The sequence below is a fragment of the Pelodiscus sinensis genome, chromosome 4, assembly GCF_052426305.1.
Source record: "Pelodiscus sinensis isolate ZL-2025 chromosome 4, ASM5242630v1, whole genome shotgun sequence".
Taxonomy (NCBI): domain Eukaryota; kingdom Metazoa; phylum Chordata; order Testudines; family Trionychidae; genus Pelodiscus; species Pelodiscus sinensis.
This window is the reverse complement of record NC_143055.1, coordinates 73,832,425-73,856,108: the sequence shown is the minus strand read 5'-3', so window position 1 is coordinate 73,856,108 and position 23,684 is coordinate 73,832,425. Positions and strand designations below refer to the sequence as shown.

Here is a 23,684-nt window from a genome sequence, read left to right as displayed (position 1 = left end):
TTCCTTTCCCAAAATTTCACAGATCACAAGGAAAGAATCCCTTAAATAGAGAGATTTGAATAGACAGGCACAATCTGGCTCTACAGTGTAAGGTGTATCCCACCTCACCAGAGATTAACCCAGTCTAAAGATGAACCTCCTGTAGAATAAAGGCTCCTGTATCACCTAGCTTGCTGCTGGAAGGGGCATGACTAGAGGAAAGATACTGTTTCACATCAATCCCTGCCCATGGTTTTGGACTCCTCAAGCTATTAGCACCCAACATAATTTACTGAGCAGCCCACAGTAACTGCATAGAGAGGGACTAGCTCCATATGCAGCTGTATTAGGATTCACACACTGCTCTACATACAGTTTCAAAGTCTTGAAAAGTTCATTATAAAAGTTTCAGGCATCTAGCGGGGGAACAGACACAATACCAAGATAACTAATCACAGGACACAAATAGCAAATAACTGAACATTTAGTCATAACAGTCTGAACAACCCACAGCAAATAATTAACACGTTTGAGAGACTCAAACCCAACTCAGAAATTATCAACAGGAAAAAAGTTAAATTTGCTGAATAAATTATTCTCTCTGCACAGTTCATCCAGCGCTAGACAACAGCCTTGCTTTCATCTGGCAGACTTGCCTTCTGATCACGCACGCTCTTTTTTCTTTCTATTCCAGTTTTTCAGCATAAAATAATCTAAATGACAAATTGGTCTTCCTCTCCCTCAAAACCCAGTATGAATGAAGCACATTAATTCTGCATACTGAATGTAATCAATTTATATTCCTCTCCTCTGTCATTCCTGTCTTTCCATTATGCTATATAGTCAGCTGTCTTTATCTGAATACAGAAAAACACCTTTTAAAAATGTTGTACCACACGAGCAATTTCATAATGGTTCTGGTAAGGTGCTCTCTTGATTTCTCAAAACGTGATTAGAATAAAGAAGAGAGTCAAGAGTACAGTGCACTAGGGAGTGCAGGCTATGAACGATTTATTTTGTCTACAATGCTTGTATTAATCTTCTTTCATTATAACTGATGAACAGGCAGTTTAATCATGTAATTAGTTACGACTCATTCCCACTCCAATGCATTGCCAGTGCCACTCAAAATTGGTGCAAAACAAGACATAAAACACCAAAAATTGGGATTAAAGAACCAAACCTTCAACTTTAATGATACAAATTGTGAAATACACTTTATCAGCCAACAGCTTCTACCTCTCCGTTAATCAGAGAAGGTCTGAAACCAACAACTGCATGCCTCATCAAAAGATGCAACCCTTGAGACCTCAATTACAGTTTTATATCTGGGACACTGGTAGAGTTTTCCATACCAGGGTGTAAGCCAAAATTTTGGGCAAGGAGGCTTAGAACTTGTCTACTCTTAAAATGCTACAGCAGCATAGCCACAACTATAGTGTTTCAGTGTAGACACTACCTATACTAAAGGAAATGCTTTTCCCACAGGTGTAGGTTATCTACCTTCCCAAATGGTGGTAGCTGGATTGACAGAAGAATTATTCTCTCAACCTAGAGCTGGCTATGCTGGGTTTGCTATAGCTACATTTCTCAGGAGTGTGGATTTTCATAGCTATATCTACATAAATTCCTAGTGTCAACCAAGCTTCTGACAACTACATTTCCACCAGACAGAAAACTTACCTACCAACCTGCAACATAGCCAGTAATATCCATGTGTCTCAAACACCACTGCTTCATTGCATCACACTTTTGCTACTTTGGATACTAGCCTGAGCTGTGATCACTCCTCTAGTAAAAACATATTTCCTTTTAGAGAGTTACAAACAGATGGGCCCTGCTAGAAGCTCTATATGAAAGGAAAAAAATATGGAGCAACAGAAATCTATTCACAGTTAAGACTGGTAGCAAATTTCCATTTTAAACCGAATGATGTTGCCCCCTGCTGCCATAAAATCAATTAAAAGATATCTTATGAACATCAAGTTTGGGTAAGCTTTTTTCTAGAAAATTTGAAGTAATTTGGACAGTGGGACCGACAGATTCACTGGGGTCCATAGACAAGGTAAGGTGGCGAGGAAGCTCCATGCTCCCACAAAGAGCAGGGTCTCAGGTGGAAAGAGCAGGGCTGGAGCAACCAGTCCTCAGTGCCACCCGGAGAGTGTGTTGTGCTGGCTCCTCCCACCCACCCCAAACCCCAACCAGCCTGAGTGCTGCCCGGAGAGCGCTGCTCTGGCAGTGATTTAACATGGTCACTAGTCGGCAGCCTCAAGTACTTTTGAATCTCTGGGCCCTGGGGCGTTGTCCCCTTTGCCCACCCGTCAGCAGGCCTGAATTTGGCTAAGCAATTGTAACTACCATCACTCTCCCACTCCCACCCCCAAACGTGCTCAACATAGTGCTAACCATCTTCTAACTTTTTGCTATTTCCCCATAAAACTGGAAAGAAGGACCACCTACTTTACTTAACTCTCCCTGCTGAGATTTGTGCCCATTAAAATGTAGTTGCTTAAAGTCTAATTTCAAAAGTTATTAACTTTGTATTTTGAAATGTTGCTTTGGATGGTCACTGAAGTGAACATACTATAGCGTGCTAAAGGATTGCTGACCTAAGCTTATATCACAAAGCAAATACAGGCTTTCTTTTTCAAAGTGATTCTCTGCCACAGGAAGGATTCATTACACTGATCAGGCAGTATAAAGGGGTCTTAATGTGGATGGAAAGAACCCCTAGATTCTGCCTCCTTTGTATTGGGATCATCATTTTGTTAGCAATTAGAAACTTACAAGGTTTGTCAGCAGGTTTGACAAGACACACTTAGATGCTTTTATCTTGTAATTACTAAATACTCCCGAGATCAAAGTAAACAATGTTTTCTTACCCAATGCAGATACATCACTGATGTTAAAGTTTCAGAAGTTAGGGTCAAACGCTCAGACAGTGTATAGTCTAGCTCCATTGAAATAAATGGCTCTAAGTCGATTTACATTAAGTATCTGGTTTTAATGTTAATACTTTTATGTGGGAGTTAACAACTGAAGAAATTTATCTCTAGTTCTCCAATTTGTCTCAAGACTAAAATTAGACCTGTTTTCTCCTTGTGTTCCAACCTGATAAGTATTTAATTATTAAAGGTCAGTTCCAATGAGACGCATTAATTTTGTGGACAACTGATAAATGATTAATAACACTTGATTTCATGAAGTGGAATCATAATTTCTGGAGTTTTGTTATTTCATAATTATATTTTCATGTAACCTGTGTAATATAATTTATACTGTTTAAATTTACTATGTCTGTGGTAGAATACAATAATGCTTCACCTCATTTCTTTTGAAGTGTTTATAATATAGTCCAGAAAGAATGATTTTTAAAAAAAAACACCACCAAGCAAAAATCAAATAAACTTAATATACTCATCAAAACTCTTGGAAAATACCAGAGACTTTATAAGCCAACAGTTTATTCCATCACTGCTGCAAACCTGATCCAAGAACTTTGCAAGTGTTTATTGTATGCATATGATTTTTTGACCATTTTAACTCTCTCCTCCTTTTCCTCTTATAAATAAACCTTTAGATATTAGCTACTAAAGAATTGGCAAGAGCATGATTATTGGGTAAGACCTGAATAATATATTGACCAGGATATATAGCTGATCTCTTGGGATTAGAAAGAACCTTTGATGAAATTGGTTTTAAATAACCACTCATCATAAAGTCTCGTGTCTGGTGAAACAAGAGTTGGGATGCCCAAGGAGACTGCAACTTAGATTTCTTGTTAACCAGTGTAGTGAGACAGAAGTTTAATTTTGCATCTGGCTTCGTGTACCTAATAATAGAATAGCCTTCAGTTTGGAGTGAGCATGCCCTATTTCTCAGCAGTCTGTCCTGAATTTGGTATCCTCACAGTGATCCACTGGTCACAGTGATATCATGCAGAGATCCACTTCCCCAATCTAATCCCTCAAGCCAGCTAAAGGGAGCCACCTCTCCTGACAAGAAGCTTGCCCACCCTCAAGATGCTAACGTGTTCAGTTCCAACCAGCCACCCAGTCTAACACTGCAGTCAACATGCATCACTGACTGATGTGGAAAATTTAGAGGGAACGTCTTATGTTGGCAGCTAATGAGCTTATGCTAATATGCTGGCAGCATATCACTCACTCTGAATACATTCTACCTATGTATGTGTGGATATGCAATGCAGAAGAAGTGTGTATTACACGAAAACATACTCTTACCCCAAAGTTAATATTTCATTTCTTTTTTTTTACCCTGAAAAACATTTAAATCTAAGGGGGAGAGGGGGACTACAAATCAGCAGTTGACTCAATAGCTAAGTAGCTTGTACCACAGTACCTAGTAAGATTCTTTCAACTGAATCAGTATCATCATGTAATAAATCTTTTCCCTTATGTGTGGCTGTATGCAAATTTAGCAAGCAAAATGCCTTACCAGCAATGAAAAATTAGCATGCTTTTGATGTGGTACCATCCTTCCTAGATGTACAATCTTCCAGAGATGATAAATCTAGGATGACTGCAAGAAATACAGCATTTCCCCTGAGAGTGAGGAAAGGATGGGAGTATGGCTCTGTTAACATAGCAGCATTTTAAAAGAGGAGGACAGATTCCCAGCTGTGACAGGTCTACAGAGCTGAGCAGAATGGCAGGGAAAGATGGCTCCTCTGATCCTTTTAAATTATCCTGGCTACAGAAGCCACCCACAGACACTGCAGAACTGCCTAGGTCTCAGTGAAACACCGTACACTTTGTACCACTCTTTCCCCATTCCTCTTGAGGTCAGGGGAATCTTCAGCTACTCCTTTAGGGTAGCTTTCCACCTGCATTTTTGTGCTGCTTCAGCAGTGCCAAGCTGGCCAGGTCAGGGCTGAGACTCTGTTCAAGCATCTATCTAATTGTATATATGCCCATAAGCTTTCTTTTGCTATTTGTTCACTCTTTGGCTACGTCTACACTGGCCCCTTTTCCGGAAGGGGCATGTAAATTTCATGAGTCGTAGTAGGGAAATGCGCGGGGGATTTCAGTATCCCCCGCGGCATTTAAATAACAATGTCCGCCACTTTTTTCCGGCTTTTAAAAAAGCCGGAGAAGAGCGTCTACACTGGCCCCGATCCTCCGGAAAAAGCGCCCTTTTCCGGAGGCTCTTATTCCTACTTTGAAGTAGGAATAAGAGCCTCCGGAAAAGGGCGCTTTTTCCGGAGGATCGGGGCCAGTGTAGACGCTCTTTTCCGGCTTTTTTAAAAGCCGGAAAAAAGCGGCGGACATTGTTATTTAAATGCCGCGGGGGATATTTAAATCCCCCGCGCATTTCCCTACTACGACTCATGAAATTTACATGCCCCTTCCGGAAAAGGGGCCAGTGTAGACGAGCCCTTTGGGTCTGATTTTGGGCTGTATGTGCCTGTGTTTATTTTGAGTGAATAGTGAAGATAAGCACATAGGTCAAGAAAGTAGTAGATGTCACAATGTTAATGATGAGTTTTTGATAAACTATAAAGAAATTGTGCATGCAGCAAAATTATAAGAGTAGAGATTTCTCACTAGTGTATTGTACATGCTGCTGTGGCAGGGTCCCCACTGCCCCGTCCTCTCCTCCACGAGATTAAAGCAGGCTCCCCCAACTCGCAGACCCTGAGGCCTGGTCTGGGGGGTTTAAAGCAGGCCCTGAGGCCTAGTCCAGCATCCGTAACAGGCCCTGAGGCATAGTCCACGCCCTGAGGGGTTGGGGTAGGAGGGTCTGGGCCCTCCCTCTCCACCGGACCCCAACCCAGGGCCCAATAGAGGTGGGTGGTTCCCACCACTGGCTCAGCGGGGGGTCCTCCCCGAAATGCGCTGAGTCCACTGGGGTTTTCCCTGCCCCTTGCCCTGGGTTGCTTCCTACCCCAGCCTTGTGGCCGACAGAGGTCCCACCTGGCGATGCTGGGCTGGCAGCAGCGGCAACGTCAGCCGGCCCCGTCTCTGGAGCAGCAGCACAGAGGATGTCCACTGCAGCGGGGCGGACGGCCCCCCAGAGTCGGCGTTGGGGGCGTGCTCGACCCGGGGATGGTGGCAGCAATAGCGGCGGTCCCTCCGGCTCTAATTCTGGCAGCAGGTCCGGCTGTGGCCCTGCGGCTGGGGCTGGGGCTCCTTCCTCCCCGGTGGTCTGCCACAACTGAGCAGCCCGGCAGCCTTTTATAGTGAGGCTGCACGGCAGGGCTGTGGGGGAGGGGCGTATTCTACCCAATAGACGGGCTCCCCTCCCTCCTGCTCAGTGCAGGGCAGGCTAGCCCCGTCACAGCTTCCCTTATTTTTATCATCAGACCCAGACAAAGCAATTGGATTCAACTAAGGCAACTGCTCATTCCAAGCTTGGCCATATCTAACAGAATCAGGGTAGTGTGGAAACACAAGAAGCTGTGACCGAGCTACAATGCCACTACAATGCATAGTCAAAAAGAGACAAAGGGACAAAGAGACAGGCAAATAGATTTGCCAACTTCTCACATGGGCACCTGATCCTTTCCTATACCTTCCTGAAGGAATGTTTACCACAAGATCAAGTGAGGGCACACTCCTCTCTAAACCAAGCAGTGCTTTTTCACTTTGCTTGAGTGTGAGCCAGTGTTATGTAAATCTTCAAAAGTTTTAACATCTAGGCTAAGCCAGGCAAATTTTCACTGATGTAAAAGCAACTATGAAGGTTGAATCCTAAAGGTTCAGTTCCTCCTACTTTTCTCTCAGTAATCTCCTAAATCAGTGGTTCTCACACTTTTTTGCAAAAGGCCCATCCTGATCAATACAAACCTTTCTGTTGACACTAGTCAACCGACTATGATGACAAAATGGGTGCAGGAAGGGGTAGGGGTGTAAGGTATGGGCAGGAGGGTGCAGGAACAGATTGAGGGGGGATGCAAGAGTGGGCTTGGGGTAGGGGTCTAGACAAGAAGGGTGTCTGTGTGAGCATGATGGGGGTAGGAGTCTGGACATAAGATACATATGGGGGCGCTTACCTGGCTCTGCACCCTCTACACTTCTCAGGCACCAGTACCAGCTGCTCCCTTTGGCTGGGATTCTGGCCAATGGGAGCAGCAGGGAAAGCCTCCAGATAAGCAGTTTCCAGGTGCTGCCATTCCCCCAGCCAGTGGGAGTGGAAGCAGCAGTGTGCAGAGCTGCTTTCTGCCCCCACAAGCTGTATCCAGCTCGCAAGGCACTGGGCTCCCTACTCACCTGCAGCAGGAAGCCAGCACTGGTACTCCAACCTCACGGAGGGTACGTGCTGGGCTGGAGCGCTAGCATGGGCTGCCCGCTGTGGGAAGAGGGGAGCTGAGCCCCAAGCCCATGGTCCACCTGCAATACAGTTGCGGGACCACTAATGGTCTGCAGAGCACGCTTTGGCAACCACTGTCCTAAGTGTTCCTAGGAGTAGGTTCTGAGCTCACAATGTCCCACATGTTTATTTGGTGCACAAAGACTGTAGTGCTTGAGAAACACAAAAGATGATAAAGGAAATTTACTCTAACATTTCTTTGGTATCCTTTCCCCCCTACATGGCCTTCTCTCTCCTCCTTTCCTGTGTCCCCCAAGATGAGAAAAATGTGAATTAGGTTTCTGCCACAGTCTGCAGATAAAGGTTTCAAGAACAGTCACAGTAAAGCTGGGTGGATAAAAAGAAAAAATGGAGTCTGTCCTTGCATCTGAAAACCAGTTAGAATTCATAGACAGAGAGCAACTAGCTCAAACTACATGAGAAAGTTACACTGTTTCATTTAAATCATTTTTTTTTCAAATTGATTTAGTTAAACCCATGAATATAATCCCCTCAATCATTTTAGGTTAAGAGGGGATTATATTCAGTTCTATGTATCTGTACAGTATCCAGTACAATGGAGCCTCAATATATATTCAAGTCTCAAAATGCTACTGTAAGATAATTATTTACTACAGTAGTAGGTAGTGCCCCAAGCTGCAGTGTATGAAGAGCTAACCATCAGAAACAAAATAGTGGGCTCTACCCTTAAGATCTCACAACGTAAGTACACAATGAGACACAGCAGGCAGATAAACAAATAATGAAATAGGGCACTACAATGGGGCTTGACTAACATTGAGATGTACAGCACCTGGCACACTAATGATTGTATTTTACACATAGTAATCTGAAAAGGCACACTGTCTATAGTTCTCCTGCCTGACAGTTTTCATGACCAGGACTACTGTAGCTTATTAACAGGCACAAAGTACACTGTTTTATGCCACAGTTTCACAGCACATATTCATTTCCTCATTCTACTTCTGTTTACATTTTCATACAAAGTCTTCCCAGAAAAGACAGAAGTTTGCAAAGTTTTCAGTTACTGTACCAATATATTAGGTCAGATTCTCATTTACAGTAAGGCCCACTGCCGGGGGACTCAATCTCAATGGGGTCAGACCAAGCACATCTTCTTTAAGAAGAAATATAAACTTTAATGCCTGATTTTTCCCTTTAGCTTCCTAGCTGGGGTATCCCCAAATGATTGATGAATTGATTTACTCAGGTTCACTCAGCTTTCTACCCCAAACTTAACAGGCTCACTGACAAGCGGTGGGAGGCACGCAAAGGAAGCAATGGCCCTGGGGCCCAGCAATTCTAAAAAGCCCAGGGAACACTGAACACTGCAGCAGTTGGAGCCCCATGCCCTTTAAACTGGCGCTGGAGCACCGCTTGACTGCTCTGGGCAGCTCTAATTGCTGTGGGTAGGTGCACCACACTCCAGGCAGCGCTGAGGGCTTTGTGTTTGGGGGGAGGGGAAGCAGCGTCACATGCTCACTGCCCTGCCCTTGACCGTTCCAGGAACATGGAACCAGCACCCAACCCCCACCTCGTCCAGGGACTAGGCATGGCTGTGTGCTCCCCTGAACTTACATACTGGTTTAGAGGTATCAATGATTTAAGCAGTGTCTTTACTCCTAGCACAATTCTCTCTGCTTTCAGATCCACTGGCATACTGCCATGTACTCTTTAATGTTGCAATGTTTGTCTGAAATCCTTCCCTTTGATAGTTCCCTCAGGGGCAACTTCTCTACTTAGCTGGACAACTTGTTGATATTACATAGCCTATTCTAATTCCCTTTAATACATTTTTCATTCAAATATTGAATTTGTTGTTATTCTACACACTTCCCAGAGTCCATCACTGTGAATGGCACCAGACTGACAGCCTCAGAAACCAAATACCTCTATTCATTCACAGAATACCTCATGTGCAGCGACAGTACAAACTCTCCAACGTTACATGCCAGCATACCTTCAGCCAAACCTGGAAGGTAGGTTGGTACAGTATTTGTGGTGATACAATCCTTAACACATGTACTAAGGCTGCCAAAGTTATGCCAGGATGTTATGTCCAGTATGCACTGACTTGAGACCAACAACTCATTTCATTTAAGTCAACAAGCAATCTCAGAGAACAAGCATTTCATTCACTACAGACCAGTGTTGGATTTTCAGCTGGTCATGGAAGAATGAAAGCCTCTGTATCCCATTAGAATTAGAATTGAGCTCTCTGATCATCCCATTCAATCTCTGGTTCTCCTGCCAGAGTGCAGTTATCTCAGACTTTGAAGGACAAATTACCATGCAGAAAGTGGAAAGGAGGAATCTAATTCTATGCTAGTAGTGTTTTTAAATGAGTTAGATGTCATAATCTTCCTTTATCAACTACTGTGTGCTATGTATCACAATAAAACACACATGTATAATTCATGGAAATAACCAATTCCTTTTGGCAATATTAAATTTTTCTTATTATAGACTAACCTGCATACTTCTAAATCATCAGACCAGTCATCATATAAAACAGGAGGTTTCTGAACCACATCAGTCACAGTGGACCCAGCCCCAACAGGTTCTCCATTTTCAGGAACTGCCAGAGTATCACTGCCAGAGCCTCTCTCGGTAAAGCCTTCTGTGACCACTTTATTTTGTCTAAGGTAAGATGAAGGCTGCAGCTCTTTGGGGTAGCTTCTGCCCCTGTTTTTTCCACATTTTCTTGAAGAACTCCTTGTCTCCAGAGAGGACATCGAAGACAGTGAAAGGCAAGATTCTTTACACGTTGAAACCCTTCTCCTCCGGCGATTTAAAGTGGGGTTATCAGAATCAGACATCTCTTGTTTCTTTTCCCCCGTTGTCCCCAAGGTGACAAGTTCAATGGCATTGTTATTTCGAGATTCATCAGGGTTACTGCAAGATCTGTTGTTCCTTCTCCCTCTCCTTGGCATTTTGACCCTTTCTCTGGCTCTCCTCCTAGCCTGCGCCCACTGATTCTCATCTGAGGATGATGAATCAGATGTCTCCTTGTGCAATGCATTGCATTTAGAGCTTGCAGCCATTGGGTACAAATTCCAGTCCTTCCCTTTTCTTTGCTTTTCTGTGTGCTGAACATTGTCACCAGTCTCTTTCTTCCGCCTAAACCTTCGTTTCACTTGTTTCTTACCAGACTCCCTACTAGCAGGAGTCAGCACCATGACAGGTGTGGCATGTTCAAACTCATCTTCTGACACATCATGCAAGGTGGCAGATCTAAACAAAGCAGCAGCAAAGGAGAGGGATGGAAAATGGTAGAGAGAGAGAGAGAGAGCAAAACAAAAAGGATGAAAATAGAAACAAGCTGATTTCATAGAAAAGGAAACATGACAAAAATAAGAGCTCAAAAGAAAATGCAGATGTGTGTAATTCATGAATAATGCTAGGCAGAAGCAAGAGCTTATCACTTATTAGACAAAGATGACAACAAACACTGACAGATTAAAACAACTTATTCAGCACCCACCTGCAGATGTCCTGTGTGGAAGGGCATACAGACAACCGTGACTGACTCCTAGGAGCTGTTCCAGTGGTAGGACTGCTTGCCTGTTGAAAAAAGTTGGACAATTTGGAATCTTTGCTCATGAAATACATTGCAGATATTTTACTATTTTGCCACATGATTAAAAAGTTTAAACAACAGTTGCAGTTGTTCATCGTCTTCTGCTGCAAGCCCACAAGTTCACAAAATACAGGAAGAGTGAACAAAAATAAAACCCTTTTGAGGAACTAAACATGACTGAAGGGCTGCAGCTCTCATTTGCCCTTGGGTATTTTTTTGGTTTCAGGAAGAGGTTTTCATCAGCTGAGATCTCATTTCAGTTCTGATCTACTATACGTGTTTATGGGAAAGAATGTTGTGTTCTATTTCAAGCAGATAAATAAGCATGATGATCCTTGGCAGAATGAAATAAAACACTGACATTATTCTGAGTTAGGATGAGCACAGAGGCTCAGCTAGCAAACCTGCATGGCATGGAGTGACGAAGCATCATGAATATTAAACCATTTTTTAAAAAAAGGTTTGCAAGGCAATCAAATCATCTACTGGAATTGAATGAATGTGAAATTGATGAGCCTGAAAAAAGTCCAAAGTTCAGACTGTAACTCTACAGAGCCTATCACATTCTCTAAGCAGCAGGGGAGAGAAATTCAATACATATCTACTGTACGCAATTCCCTTCTAAGGTTGTCATTGCAATTTGCAAAGGAAGTTGCTGAGGACATCCAGTGAGAAACATGTTTTGATGGTGCTGGAAAAAAAACAACACAATTTTGGTCTGCCTGATGGTAGGGTAGCTCTGAGAGATCCAAAGATGGTCCTGAGATTCCTAGTTTATCAGGGACTAGATTGTGGTGGTAGCACACTCAATTCTAGAGAGAGCGAGCAGCAAAATATCTGTTTTTTAACCCTCCCAGTGGCTGATGTGGGGCCCTATGATTTGGCATGCAATCCTGTGAGTTCAGTGCCTGTGAGGAGTCCAGAGTAACATGAACACTAAACATGAAGGGTTAAATGACCAAGGCAATTAGCACATATAAAAGAAGAATGAATATTAAACAGGAGCGGAGATTGCAAAGGATCAGATACCAAAACTTAACACAGACCAATCATAGGACTTAGATACAGTAACTATTGTACAAAGCACTTAATCAAAATGACTCTTGCATTACTTTGCACAAGGCAGAATGCCAATTTTAATTTCAATCAGTGGTGAATTTTCTATTAATGAAAATAAGGAATTAATAGCCCAAGCTAACATTGTTGATAAATGCATCAAGAGTTTCCTACTACTGCAGCTTAACCCTGACCCATAACATCCATAACATTTAATGTCTGGGTCTCTCTTGAGCAGGGACCACCATGGTGCTGTGTGGTTTGTAATGTGGACTCAACTGAGACTCGGAAGCCAAAGTAGGATTTGAAGCAAAGACTTTGGGGGGTGAGGGATCCAGCCACCCCTCCCAAAAAACTTGAGAATAAAGAAGTAACTTGATAATGGTATGTTGTGTGAGAGCATGTGTTAAAACTGCTTTTGTATGGATAAGTCCCTCTGCCCTTGCAAAACTCAGAAGTGACGTCATCAGGTAGATGTGGCACATTATAGTGTCTGACACGTGAAAAAAATCAGTCATCAGTGGAAAAAACGTTTTATGTTCTTTGTGTCTCTATACAAACAAACATCTCAACAGTTTTGAAGGAGAAAAGGAAGAATCAATTACATCTGGATGTTAGAAACAGCTGGTGGGTGCTCGCTGTGGAATATATTCTCTCTCTGCACAACATCTGTGCTAAGACTTGTTAAGTGATAGATAACTCATGTCTCATGCAGTTTGTGTGACTACTTACTACAGCATTGCCACAACTGAGGAAAAAATACAGGGGCCAATGCCTGACCAAGCTACTGGATGGTATGACTGCAGATGTGCTGTGGATAAGGGCACGAGAACAATCCATCCAGGCCACAGAGCACCAAGGAGTTACTATTTGGTGATCTCTCCAGTTTGACCAATGGGCCCTTATGCAAGTTATCTGCAGGTAGAACAAAAAAGAGATGCCACATCACAGTGGATCCTCTGCCCTTGATGCCACTGGACTCACCCATGCTCTTCTATACCAACTATGGCATGAATCTGGTGGACACACATTGGCTGTTCAAATGCCTTTTCCATTTTGGGGCGTGTGGGCAGGTGATGGAAAGTGGTGAAGAATTGTCAGAAAAAAATTAAGGACAGTTCTTACTTTTAAACAGTTACTTTCTCATGTTTGGGTAGCTGTAAAGATCTTTGTCCTTTGATGAAACAAACACAAGATGTACTAGACAGAATCAGACCAATGGTCATTTAGCATCTAATTTAACTTTACAGTGAAATTCACAACATATGCAGATGGTTTATGTGGAACTTAAATAAAAGAGCTCATGCCATCCTTCAACAAAAGGGAAAATTTGGCTTTGAGTTAATGTAGCTCTTTCTCTGTACCTCAGTTGTACACAGCAAGACTATGAATTATAGTAATCTGTTCAATTTTGGCAACTGTCTGGACTTTTTTCCTTACAAATTTCAGCTGGTGGATCACTCACAAACTGTTTTCTACTACAAGGCATGACTGATGACCTACACCAAGTGTCACTGTTCCTGCTACCTGATTGAATGACCTAACCTTTATAAATTAATTCTGTATCCAATACAAATTTAATGTAAAAACCAAGCCAACTTTATTTTGTGATTAAACAAATCCTGACACCCTGGTCTGGCCACTGTACGCTCATGTTTACAATGTAGTATGGAGGCTGAAGCACAGGTTTGGAAATATGGAGTCCACAATAGGAATGTTAAATTTAGTATACTCGATTAGTCAATGGATTTTCTATTGACTAGCTGATCAGTTGGTAAGTGGAGAGCAGCAGGAGGGTTAGTTCCCAGCCCTGGGAGTTAGCTCTGCTGCGGCTCTGCCTTTTAAATGTACTAAGAGCCAGCAGGCTTTTAATACATTTAAAAGGCTGAAGCACAGCCGGGCGGGGAGAGGGGGGAATACCCAGTGTGAGCCAGAACAGCTGATTCCCAGCTTATGTCGGGTATCCCTGACGGCGAACCAGCCTTAAATGTAAAAAGGCTGGAGCTCAGTGGGGGGGACCCAACATGAGCTGGGAAAGACCTGTCTTTCACTGAATTAAAAAACGAAACCTGGAGACATTTTTATGCCTATTTCGGTGCAACATGGTCCATATGCAGGCATAAAGGATCTGCATCATCTAAGCCCTCAAAATAGAGAGGTTAAGTAGGATTTAAGTGGAGCATATGCCTTATTCAGATTTCCTTGATGATAAATTTCATCCAATAACTCCCCCCCCCCCAATTTTTGTAAGAAAATCAAATTTCAGGTCTATGCTAAACAATGTTTCTTTAATATCTGGATCACAAATTTAAGCAATGTGTATGGCTCTAAAACCAAGACATAATGTTAGTATTTGATTTATTATTATTCAACTCAAATGACTAAGCCAAGTTTGGGGACCTATGGGTGTTCCATTTGGGAGCAGAAATTGAGACTAGTCAGATATTGCTTTGATGCAGTTTTGTTTGTTAACGAATGTATTCACTTCTGTGTGTCTGAAGTCAAAGGAATCAAATAGCAGCAAACAGCTTGTTTTTTTTTTTCCCGCTCAGAGCACCCAGGGCACTCTTTCAGCTTGCAATATACTGCTCCCCCACCCCACCCCAGGTTTCTTCCAGAGTCAGCTGCTCTTTCAGCCTCTCGCTGGTTCTATCTGTTTTTCTGCTTGACCTCAATTTCTGTGTGATCTCTTTTTCCACACCCAACAAAAGCAATACTTAGCCAAATGTTCCTGGGCAGGTTCACACACACCTTTTGTGTTAGGTGGGGTTTATGGTTTATTCATGCCAATGAAACATGTTATGTTATGAAAGGTGAGCTCATCGCTGCCAATCTTAATGAGGTTTTAACTCATCCTGTTCATAACATTATTCAAAAAAGGTCACATCTTACAGCCCTCACTCAGATTGAATTGTACCTCCTTGGACCCTGGAGCCTGAAAGCTGTACTGTACTTTGGTCACTGGGATTCTGCAAAAGTGCAGGAGTCCATCTATGCAAAGCAGCTTGTAGGACAGAATTGTTAGCTTGCAAGTAACCCCACTGAGATGGCACAGAGAAAACTGCTGCTCCTTGCCAGGATGGTAGAATCAGAGATTATGTTTTTGCATCAAGGAGCTACTTTGTCATAAAGAAATTCAGCTACAGTAATGGAATCATGCAGAACACCATGAAGTACATTGCATATGGATCCCCTCTAAACAGAAAGCATGATAACATGTGTGCATTTTTCTAATGCAATCTCAATCAAGATAATGAATCCTAAAAGGAAAATGTATACAACAGATAGCTTGCAAATACATAAACTCAGCATACCAAATCTCATTGCTATAATTTGCCATTTGGCACACTACGATTATGCTGAAGTTGTAGTCACTGAATGGGGACAAGATTGATACTAAGGCCTCTATTTCATTTGGTGTGTAGAATAATGAATTCTTGTAAAGAGTGCATTCCTTTAATAGATGTTTATTTCAGACAGCTTCATTGTACAGTGCATTCTAATGTGGAAACTAAACCGGAGGCCAGCTGCACTAATTTTATCCTAGCAAATTACATTGAGCAGCATAATTAAAGGCGGTAATTCAAAATTAAATTGTCTGACAACCCATTTATAAGAGACTGCTCATTTCTCTATGACATGAAGGCTAGGAATGTGCTTAAGGGACAGTGTCAACTCCAATTGATTAAGTTTGGCATTTCAGAAATCATTGTTAGAAATCACTCTCTAGTCACAACCTTCTCATGACTTAACCAGTTTAGATTAACTCTTCTTCCAAAGGATGCAATTCAGTTAACAAAGATGACAGGATGTGATAGTCATAATTATTTTCAACAAGAGCTGATGATGCACTTTACAAACAGAATAATTGTACGCAGCACACATTCAGGACATCAAAAAAGCAGACTGGAGCATCGCCTGCAGGAAACACTCATATCAAGCATCTCTACTTTAAAGGCATCCAGTAAACCACTATCTTCTGGTAAAAACAAAATATTCATGGCAGTATAGATAAAAGTGGAATAGCATCACTGTTGCTGGATTGTTAAGAAATTCCCCGCCAGCCTTCAAATTGTTTCTAGGTCTTTGGTTTGTATGCCCCAGATTGGTAAAGCAGAAAATGTGTAGCATTGGTGATTTAGCTGCACTGTTCGACAAATTATTGTTGAAACGCGGCACGTTTAAGTTCCCAAGAATTTAAATCATAAGCATAAAATGTGGTTCCTTTTGAGTTGGGAAAAAATGAACTCTAAGATGATCCTTATGAATACTTAGTAAAGATCCATGTTTCACACATACAAAGCATTTGAAACAGAATGGGCAACGTTTTTCAGATAAATAGTTAATTTGCCCAAAAAACCCAAAACCACAGTCAATTGACTCAAAACTGTTTGTGAATTTAACCCAATAATTTCAGCTGGAAAAAGATGTATGTGTGTGGTTGAATTATAGAGAAGACAGTTAAACTCAAATTTTCTACTGCAGGCTGAGTGACTAACCAGTTACAAGCTATTCTGCAGTAGGTCCTTTGAAGCTGTTACACTTTTGCTTAAATAAATATTCATTGATAGGGTTGCCAGATGGTTTAACCAAAAATACTGAACACCCCTCTTCCCCAAAAAAGGGGGAGACCAAAGTTGTTGAGAAAAAAAGGACCTCGGGACTTAAGCAATAAATAAATAAATAAATAAAACAGCATTAGAACAGCACGGCCCCTTTACAGGCATGCAGCGTCAGAACAGAGATAGGAAGAGAGGAGAGGTTGAGCACTAAGATCCAGGGAAGGCATTGCTTCCCCTTGCTTCAGGTGTTTAGGCTTTTTGCCAGAGGCCATCTTGTTTTCTTCGTCGAGCCAGAAGGCAGCTTCCCTGCAGAACCAGGAGGTCCAGGGGCTGGGCCTAGTTGCTGAGTGTGTCAGAGGGTTGCCAGGTGTCTGGCATTTTTGCCTCCTGGGAAGGAAGAAAACCCCAGAAAATACTGGACTGTCCGGGTCCATACCGGACACCTGGCAACCCTATTAATTGAACCTGCCTCTCCCCCAACCCTCCAGAGAATAAATAGGATTAGTGTTGCTAGATGGTTTAACCAAAAATACCGAACCCCCCCCCCAAAAAAAAATCCAAGGTGGAAAAAGGGTGGGGGGGAGTTGTTGAGCAACAACAACAAACACAACAACACAACAAAAAAGGACCTTGAAAGTTATTAAGCAAAACAAAATAAAATGGCCCCTTTAAGTGTGAGATGGGAGAGGTTGAGCACTCAGACCCAGAAAAGGCATTGCTTCCCCTTGCTTCAGGTCTTTTTGCCAGCTGCCATCTTGTTTTCTTGATTAAGCTTCCCCCATACCCAGGTAAGCAGAGGGTCCAGGGGTGAGGCCAAGGGGCTGGGCCCAGTTGCCAGGTATGTTTTAGGGTTGCCAGGTGTCTGGTATTTTTGCCTCCTGGCAGGGGAAAAAACCCAGAAAATACCGGACATTTCAGGTATTTTCTGATTTATTTATTTATTTATTTTTACCGGACAGGAAGCAAAATTACAGGACTGTCCGGGTCAATACGGAACACCTGGCAACCCTAAATAGGATTCTAGAGCAGGAGTGGGCAAAATATGGCATGTAGGCTGGATCCAGCCCATGGCTCAGTGGGAGGCTCAGGCAGGCTCTCTACCTTCCACACCCCACATGGCTGCAGAAGCCAAGCTGCACATGGAGGGTAGGGGGAAGGGCAAAAACTCTACATGTTGCTCCCACACCCAGCACAATCTTGGAGTTCCCACTGGCTGGAAACTGGCCAACAGGAGCTGTCCGAGCAATGCTTGTGGCTCCTCTATCTGGCCACTCTGAGCAGAATGTGGGGTTGTGGAAGGCAGGGAGCCTGTCTGAGGGTCCCACTGGGCTCCTGGCCAGGAACTGTCTAGGTAAGTGCCTCATGACCAGAGCCTGCCTCTGGCACCCAAGCCCCTCCTTCCCCCCAACCTTCAGTCCCCCGAACCTCTACCCCAGGTCACAACCCAATCCCTCTGTTCCCTCTGTACCTCTGTTCCTGCACCCATAGCTCCTCTTAGACTCTGTTCCCCTATTTCCCCTATTTAGGTGGAGCTTGGTCCTGCCTTGAGGGCGGGGGGCTGGACTCGATGACCTCTTGAGGTCCCTTCCAGTCCTATGATTCTATGATTCTATGATTCCTGCTCCAAGTCATTACCCCCTCACAGATCCTGCACTAAGGTTGGAAGCGATTAGTCCCTCGACTAGTCACCCCCCTTTGCTGCTTCTACCACAGGCAGAAAAGTCGGGAAAGGGAGGAGGAAGGAATAGGAGCCAGTGCTGGTGGGAGCTGGCGTAATAGCTGATTCACCCCAGCACCACCTCTGTGGGGGGCACAGGAGCAGAAATACAGAGGGATCAGCTGATTCCTGGCTTGCGCCCTGCCCCAGACACTGCATCTGTTTTTTAAATGTATTAAGAGCCTGCCAGGTCTTAATACGTTTAAAACTCAGAAGCGCAGCCGGGGGGACCCAGTGTGAGCTGGGACAGCTGATTCCCAGCTCACACTGGGTCCGCCCGCTGCGCACCAGCCCTTTAAATATATATCTTAATAGATTTAAAAGGCTGGTGCGCAAAAGGGGGGAAGGGGGCCGTGCGTGAGCCAGGAATCGGCTGTCCCGGTTCAAGCTGGGTCCCTCTTGCTGTGCTTTACCCTTTTAAATATATTAAGAGCTAAAAGACTCTTAATACATTTAAAAGGCTGGCGTGCAGTGGGGGAGACCCTGCACGAACCAGGAATCAGCTGTCCTGGCTCATTCTGGATCTCTCCTGCTGCACTTCAGCCTTTTACATGGCTGTTAGCTCTTAATACATTTAAAAGGCAGAGCTAACCCTGCTGTGGCTCCCCTGCTTATCGATTAATTAACTAGTCAATGGAAAAATCAATTGATTAGTCGATTAGTTGATTAAACTACATTTAACATTCCTATCCTGCACTCCCCTCCTCTCCTGCACCCGTACCTGCTCCCAGACCCTGCACCACAATCCCTCGCCCCAGGTCACTACCCCCTCTTGCCCTCAGTCACAACCCAACCCCCTGCGCCTCTGCCTCAAGTCAAAATCCCCACCTTCACCCAAACTTCCTCCCAGAATCCACAATCCCCTCCTGCACCCTAATCCCCTACCTGAGCTTCTTACTGCACCCACCCTCCATCCCTGAGTACTATTAATTAATATAGAATTAATTTCATGGAAGAGGTCAGCCTTTGAGTCCTTATCAAATTTGTGGAGTGACCCCACCCCTTCAAAAATTATTGCCCACCACTGCGCTAGAGCCTGGAGATTAAGACACTCAAGTACGTGGTAGGAGCTGTGGATCTGAATCTTTTCTCTGACTGATCTGCAGGCCCAAAATAGATTTTTCTAATTTGCTTACAAATATAAAATATTTTCAGAACCAAAACCAATAAAACCCAAACAAAGGGTGTGACAAGGAGAAGGAAAAAATTATTATAACTGACCTCTGATGACAGGACAAGAAGCAACGGGCCTAAATTGAAGCAAAGAATGGTTTAGATTGGACATTAGAAAAACTTCCTAACTGTCAGAGTGGTTAAGCACAGAAATAAATTGCCTAGAGAGGTTATGGAATCACCATCACTGGAGATATTTAAAAGCAGATTAGACAAATGTCTATAAGGGATGATCTAGATGGTGTTTAGTCCTGCCATGAGGGTAGGGAACTGGATGGATGACTTCTCAAGATCCCTTCCAGTTCTAGTATTCTATGCTCCCGGATTCTTTGATCTTCTGGTCAAACCAAAAATCATTCAACCAACTCTAGGTTTAAGCTTAGAATTTAGCCAGATACAAATGGATAACACATGCAGAATAAAGAGTAAAGATATAGGGGGATAGGTGAAACAATTGTCCTAAACTAAAGATTGCAAGAGATGCTTGGTTTAAGATGTTATTTGGAGCTATGATCAAAAGGAAGGCGTGAAGATAGAACCACTGGCAAATATGTTGTGCTAGGTGGCCTTGTCCAGTCCCTAAAATGACTTATCCACTAATTCAGATACAAAGTATACTTTATACCACTGATTCATCATAAAATCCTCCAGATCCCTAACAACTGACACATTCAAATAGCTGAAACTACTACTTCTATTAAAATGATGATACTTTGGGGACTGGATGCCTTAGCGCAGGCGTGGGCAAAAGGTGACATCTCCTCCTGCCCTGCGAGCTGTGTATGGCACTTTGAAGTGCCCTGTGTACCTTGCAGGGCAGGGGTAGGGCAGGAGGCGGCTTCGTGCGCTCCCCCTGCCTCCAGGCCAATCAGGGTCTGGGGAGCAGGGGAGTGTGTGAAGTCTCTTCCTGCCCTCCCAGGGGCACAGGCACCTAGTGGGAAGGGGGGGCAAAGGGGCTCCCCCACCCCCAGACCATAATTGGTCTGGGAGTGGGGAAGCCCAGAAGCATTCTGGTCCCACTCCTTCTGGATTAGGTCCCACCCCTTCTGGGGCGGTCCATGGCCACTTCAAAAATTATTGCCCATCCCTGCCTTAGAGTAAGGGTGGGGAACCTCAGACCTGGGGGCTGGATATGGCTCTCAGCTTGCCTGGATATGCCCCTCGAGGCTTAGCACCCCCCAGCATCAAGGAACCTGTGCTGGTGTTCCAGCCCTCCCGCTGCCATGAACAAAATCTAGTAAATTGACCCCTCGTAGGCTGTGGAGTGAGAGGGGAATGTGGGGAGTGTCTTTCTCCTTCTCAGTCAGGGGCCACACTGAGGGTTCCCCCCCCCCCCACTTCTCACTTATGTGCAGCCCCCGTCTGATTTTTCTGTGGGTCAGTGACCCCCCGATGCAAAAAGGTTTCCCCATCCCTGCCTAAGAGGATTAACAGTAGGTTAGGGAGTTTTACACACCTTGATTTGAATTCTAGGAATATTTGTAGTCCCACAAAGTCATTATTGTTGTAGGACTGTTCAGAGATCCTGAAATGAGTTCTTGGCTACAGTCCAAACTCTGGTGAAAATATTTCTACGTTACACAATACATTATCATTGTTTGACACTTAGATCATGGTTGGTGCTGCTCAGAGGTAAAAGGAATTCACAATCTGAACTGGACATGAACAGCAAAAGTATATAGAAAATATAGATGGCTCAAAGCCAGAGCAGTAGACTCCATATAAATGCCATTTATTTTTTATTTTGCATAATTTTAAAAAGAATAGAAAAGTAGGAATAAGGAGAAAACACTTATTTTTTTAATTCTCCCCTTTTCCTTCTCTTCCTCACTCTTTTATACTTTTTCTGCAGGGAAAAGGGCTATTTAAGAACAGGTTAGATAGACATCTGTCAGGGATGGTGTAGACGGAGCTTGATCCTGCCTTGAGGGCAGGGGGCTGGACTCGATGACCTCTCGAGGTCCCTTCCAGTCCTATGATTCTATGATTCTATGATTTCCCAAATGGCCAGCAGGGCACCTGTGTTATTTCCTGGAAACTTATTTTTTCAACAGAACTGCCTCTTCCGCGTCCACACACGCCTTTTTTTGAAAAAGTTTTTTCAGAAAAAGCATTATTCCCTGTAGAATGAGGAACTTTTGTTGAAATAACAATTGCAGCATGAATGCAAGTATTGTTTTTCCGAAATAACAGCAGTTATTTTGGAAAAATGCTGCTGTGCAGACGTACCCTTCTTTTCCTTTCTTTTTTTTTTTTTTTAAGACATTTTTTTCCAGTGGATCAAAGGGAGAGAAAGGGGAATAAATTGTCCCCAAGCCCTCTAAACTGAAAATTGAAACCCAAAGATTTTCAGGTTTCAAACAAAATATTTTTTTTTACCAAGAACAAAACAAAACAAAAACTGGGGGGGCTGGGGAGGAAGGTTGTGAAGAGTTTCAGTTTTGGAAGAAAAAAAGTTGGAAGGAATTAGAGCAGAAATACAGACAGGCACCTGAAGGCAAAATTGAGGAACAAGATTTGATTTTCAAAAGCACTGAGCACCAAGATCTCCCGCTAAAGTCAATGGCAGTTGCAGTTGCTCAGCACCTGTACCAATCAAAACTGTGTGTCATTTTTCACTCAGATGAGTCAGCCAATCAGCCTTCAAATGTGAATTCTAAGGGGGTATCATTATCCATCTGCTAAAAAAGTTAACAAAGTAAACAGTATGTATAATTCTGGCAATGGTAGTTAATGTATTTATCAACTTTTTTCTTACTGGGGCAAATCTATCTCCTCAGGGGTTCAAGTCAGAATTCTGTTCATTGTATAAAATCAAGAAAATTGGCAGCTAAACTTGGAATGCTCAAGACTACAGTTCCCATCATGTGTTTGCACTGCAGCAATTCAATTATTCTGAGTTGTGATTTGTTTCTTAATTCTTCAAGACATATATTTCTTAGCAGTATCAACTGGTACTCAGTAAAAGCAAAAGTGAATCCAAATTTACATTTCCAACTAGACAAAGGGGGTTATCCAAGTTCATTCTTGAACTTCCATCTCAAGCAACCTTTTTGTTTAACCATCTCTTTCTCCCTTTTCAGCTACATAACTAATGAACTAGCTTGTAACAAGACATTTTGTTCCAAGCAGAATTATCACAAAGAGCTGAAAGTCTGTTTAAGAAGTAAAGCCAACATGCCTTTTCTTTTGAGAATGGGATAAGTCAATATGATTAGGAATATTTGTATTACACGAGAACCACCAGTCACATTGGGGAGCCTTTGTAACACACACAAACTGTAAAACATGTAGATATCAAGAATTTATGGACTAGGCTTCATGGGCAGCTTGTGAATGTCTGGCTGGAAAAGGCTAACCCTAGTCCCACACCTTACTCTAAGGCCCCACCCCTTCAACATATTCTGGAACCTGAGCACCCCCACCTGACCCACACCCCAGGCTGTCTAGTGCCCCAACTGTGGAGCACTGGGAGGGAGAGCACACAGAGGTGCACTGCTGCAGCCTCCCCCTTCTCAGCCCCAGAGTGCAGGGCAGGAGAGTGTATGGCAGGGCCGCTACAACCTTTTGAGACCTGGGAAGGCCCATGGCATGGCCCCAGCTCCTGGAGCCCAGCAGCACAGCCAAAGTAGGCTCCTGTGGGCGGGTCCATGCCTGGCTGTTTGGGGAGGCTCAGCCTTCCTCAGCCTCCTCTACCCACTGTCCATGTTAGGCTTACTCGCTGTTTCATGCCTGTACACACAGCTTTTGTGTCTTCTAGCCCACAGTTTGGAGAGAGGGAGGGAAGAAGCTGAGCAGCCTTTGTATTGACAATGGGATTTACAGGAATTCATATCCAATCAACTAGCCTCTTAGAACTGAGACCAAGTGGGCTGGAGCATACAACCTCTGGGCTAAATCTTAGCTGTAAGGCTCTTCATAGACTTTTGTGCACAACTTCTATTTATCTAAATGGTTAAGAAAGACAATACTGAGACCTTAATTTCTCAATTGATATAAAAGCCAATAAAAGCATTTGGAGAACATCTCTTTGCTTGTAGAAAAGAAATAGAAAAAAAATGCATCCTGAGGAAGAAATGATATTGGGACCTAACAAAGCTCTGCTAGTGCTCATTGTGCTGGCTACAAACATAGGCCCCATTCCTACAGATTGATCCGTGAGTGTGCCCAAGTAGAATCGCTTGTGGAATTGAGGCCTGGCTCAGCAGCAAAATGGGCAAATTAATTCTGCAAAAATTACAGGTGCCAGCTCAAGTAAAAGTCCCCTGTCTCAGCTAGACTCTGA

The 23,684-nt window shown here is 43.4% G+C and overlaps 1 protein-coding gene across 6 annotated transcripts in view; it reads right to left on the bottom strand.

Annotated features, from left to right (window-relative positions):
* MARCHF1 (membrane associated ring-CH-type finger 1) overlaps nucleotides 1-23,684 on the bottom strand; it is a 481,117-nt gene that overhangs the window by 72,622 nt on the left and 384,811 nt on the right. For 5 of the 6 annotated variants that reach the window (XM_075930154.2, XM_089777941.1, XM_089777939.1 and 2 more), the window contains 2 exons: nucleotides 10,796-10,875; nucleotides 9,784-10,545 (listed from right to left, as the gene is read on the bottom strand). In XM_075930154.2, coding sequence (XP_075786269.2) covers nucleotides 9,784-10,545; nucleotides 10,796-10,875 — 842 coding nt within the window. The remainder of the gene's footprint in view (nucleotides 1-9,783; nucleotides 10,546-10,795; nucleotides 10,876-23,684) is intronic. The other variant, XM_089777942.1, reaches the window with a different exon arrangement.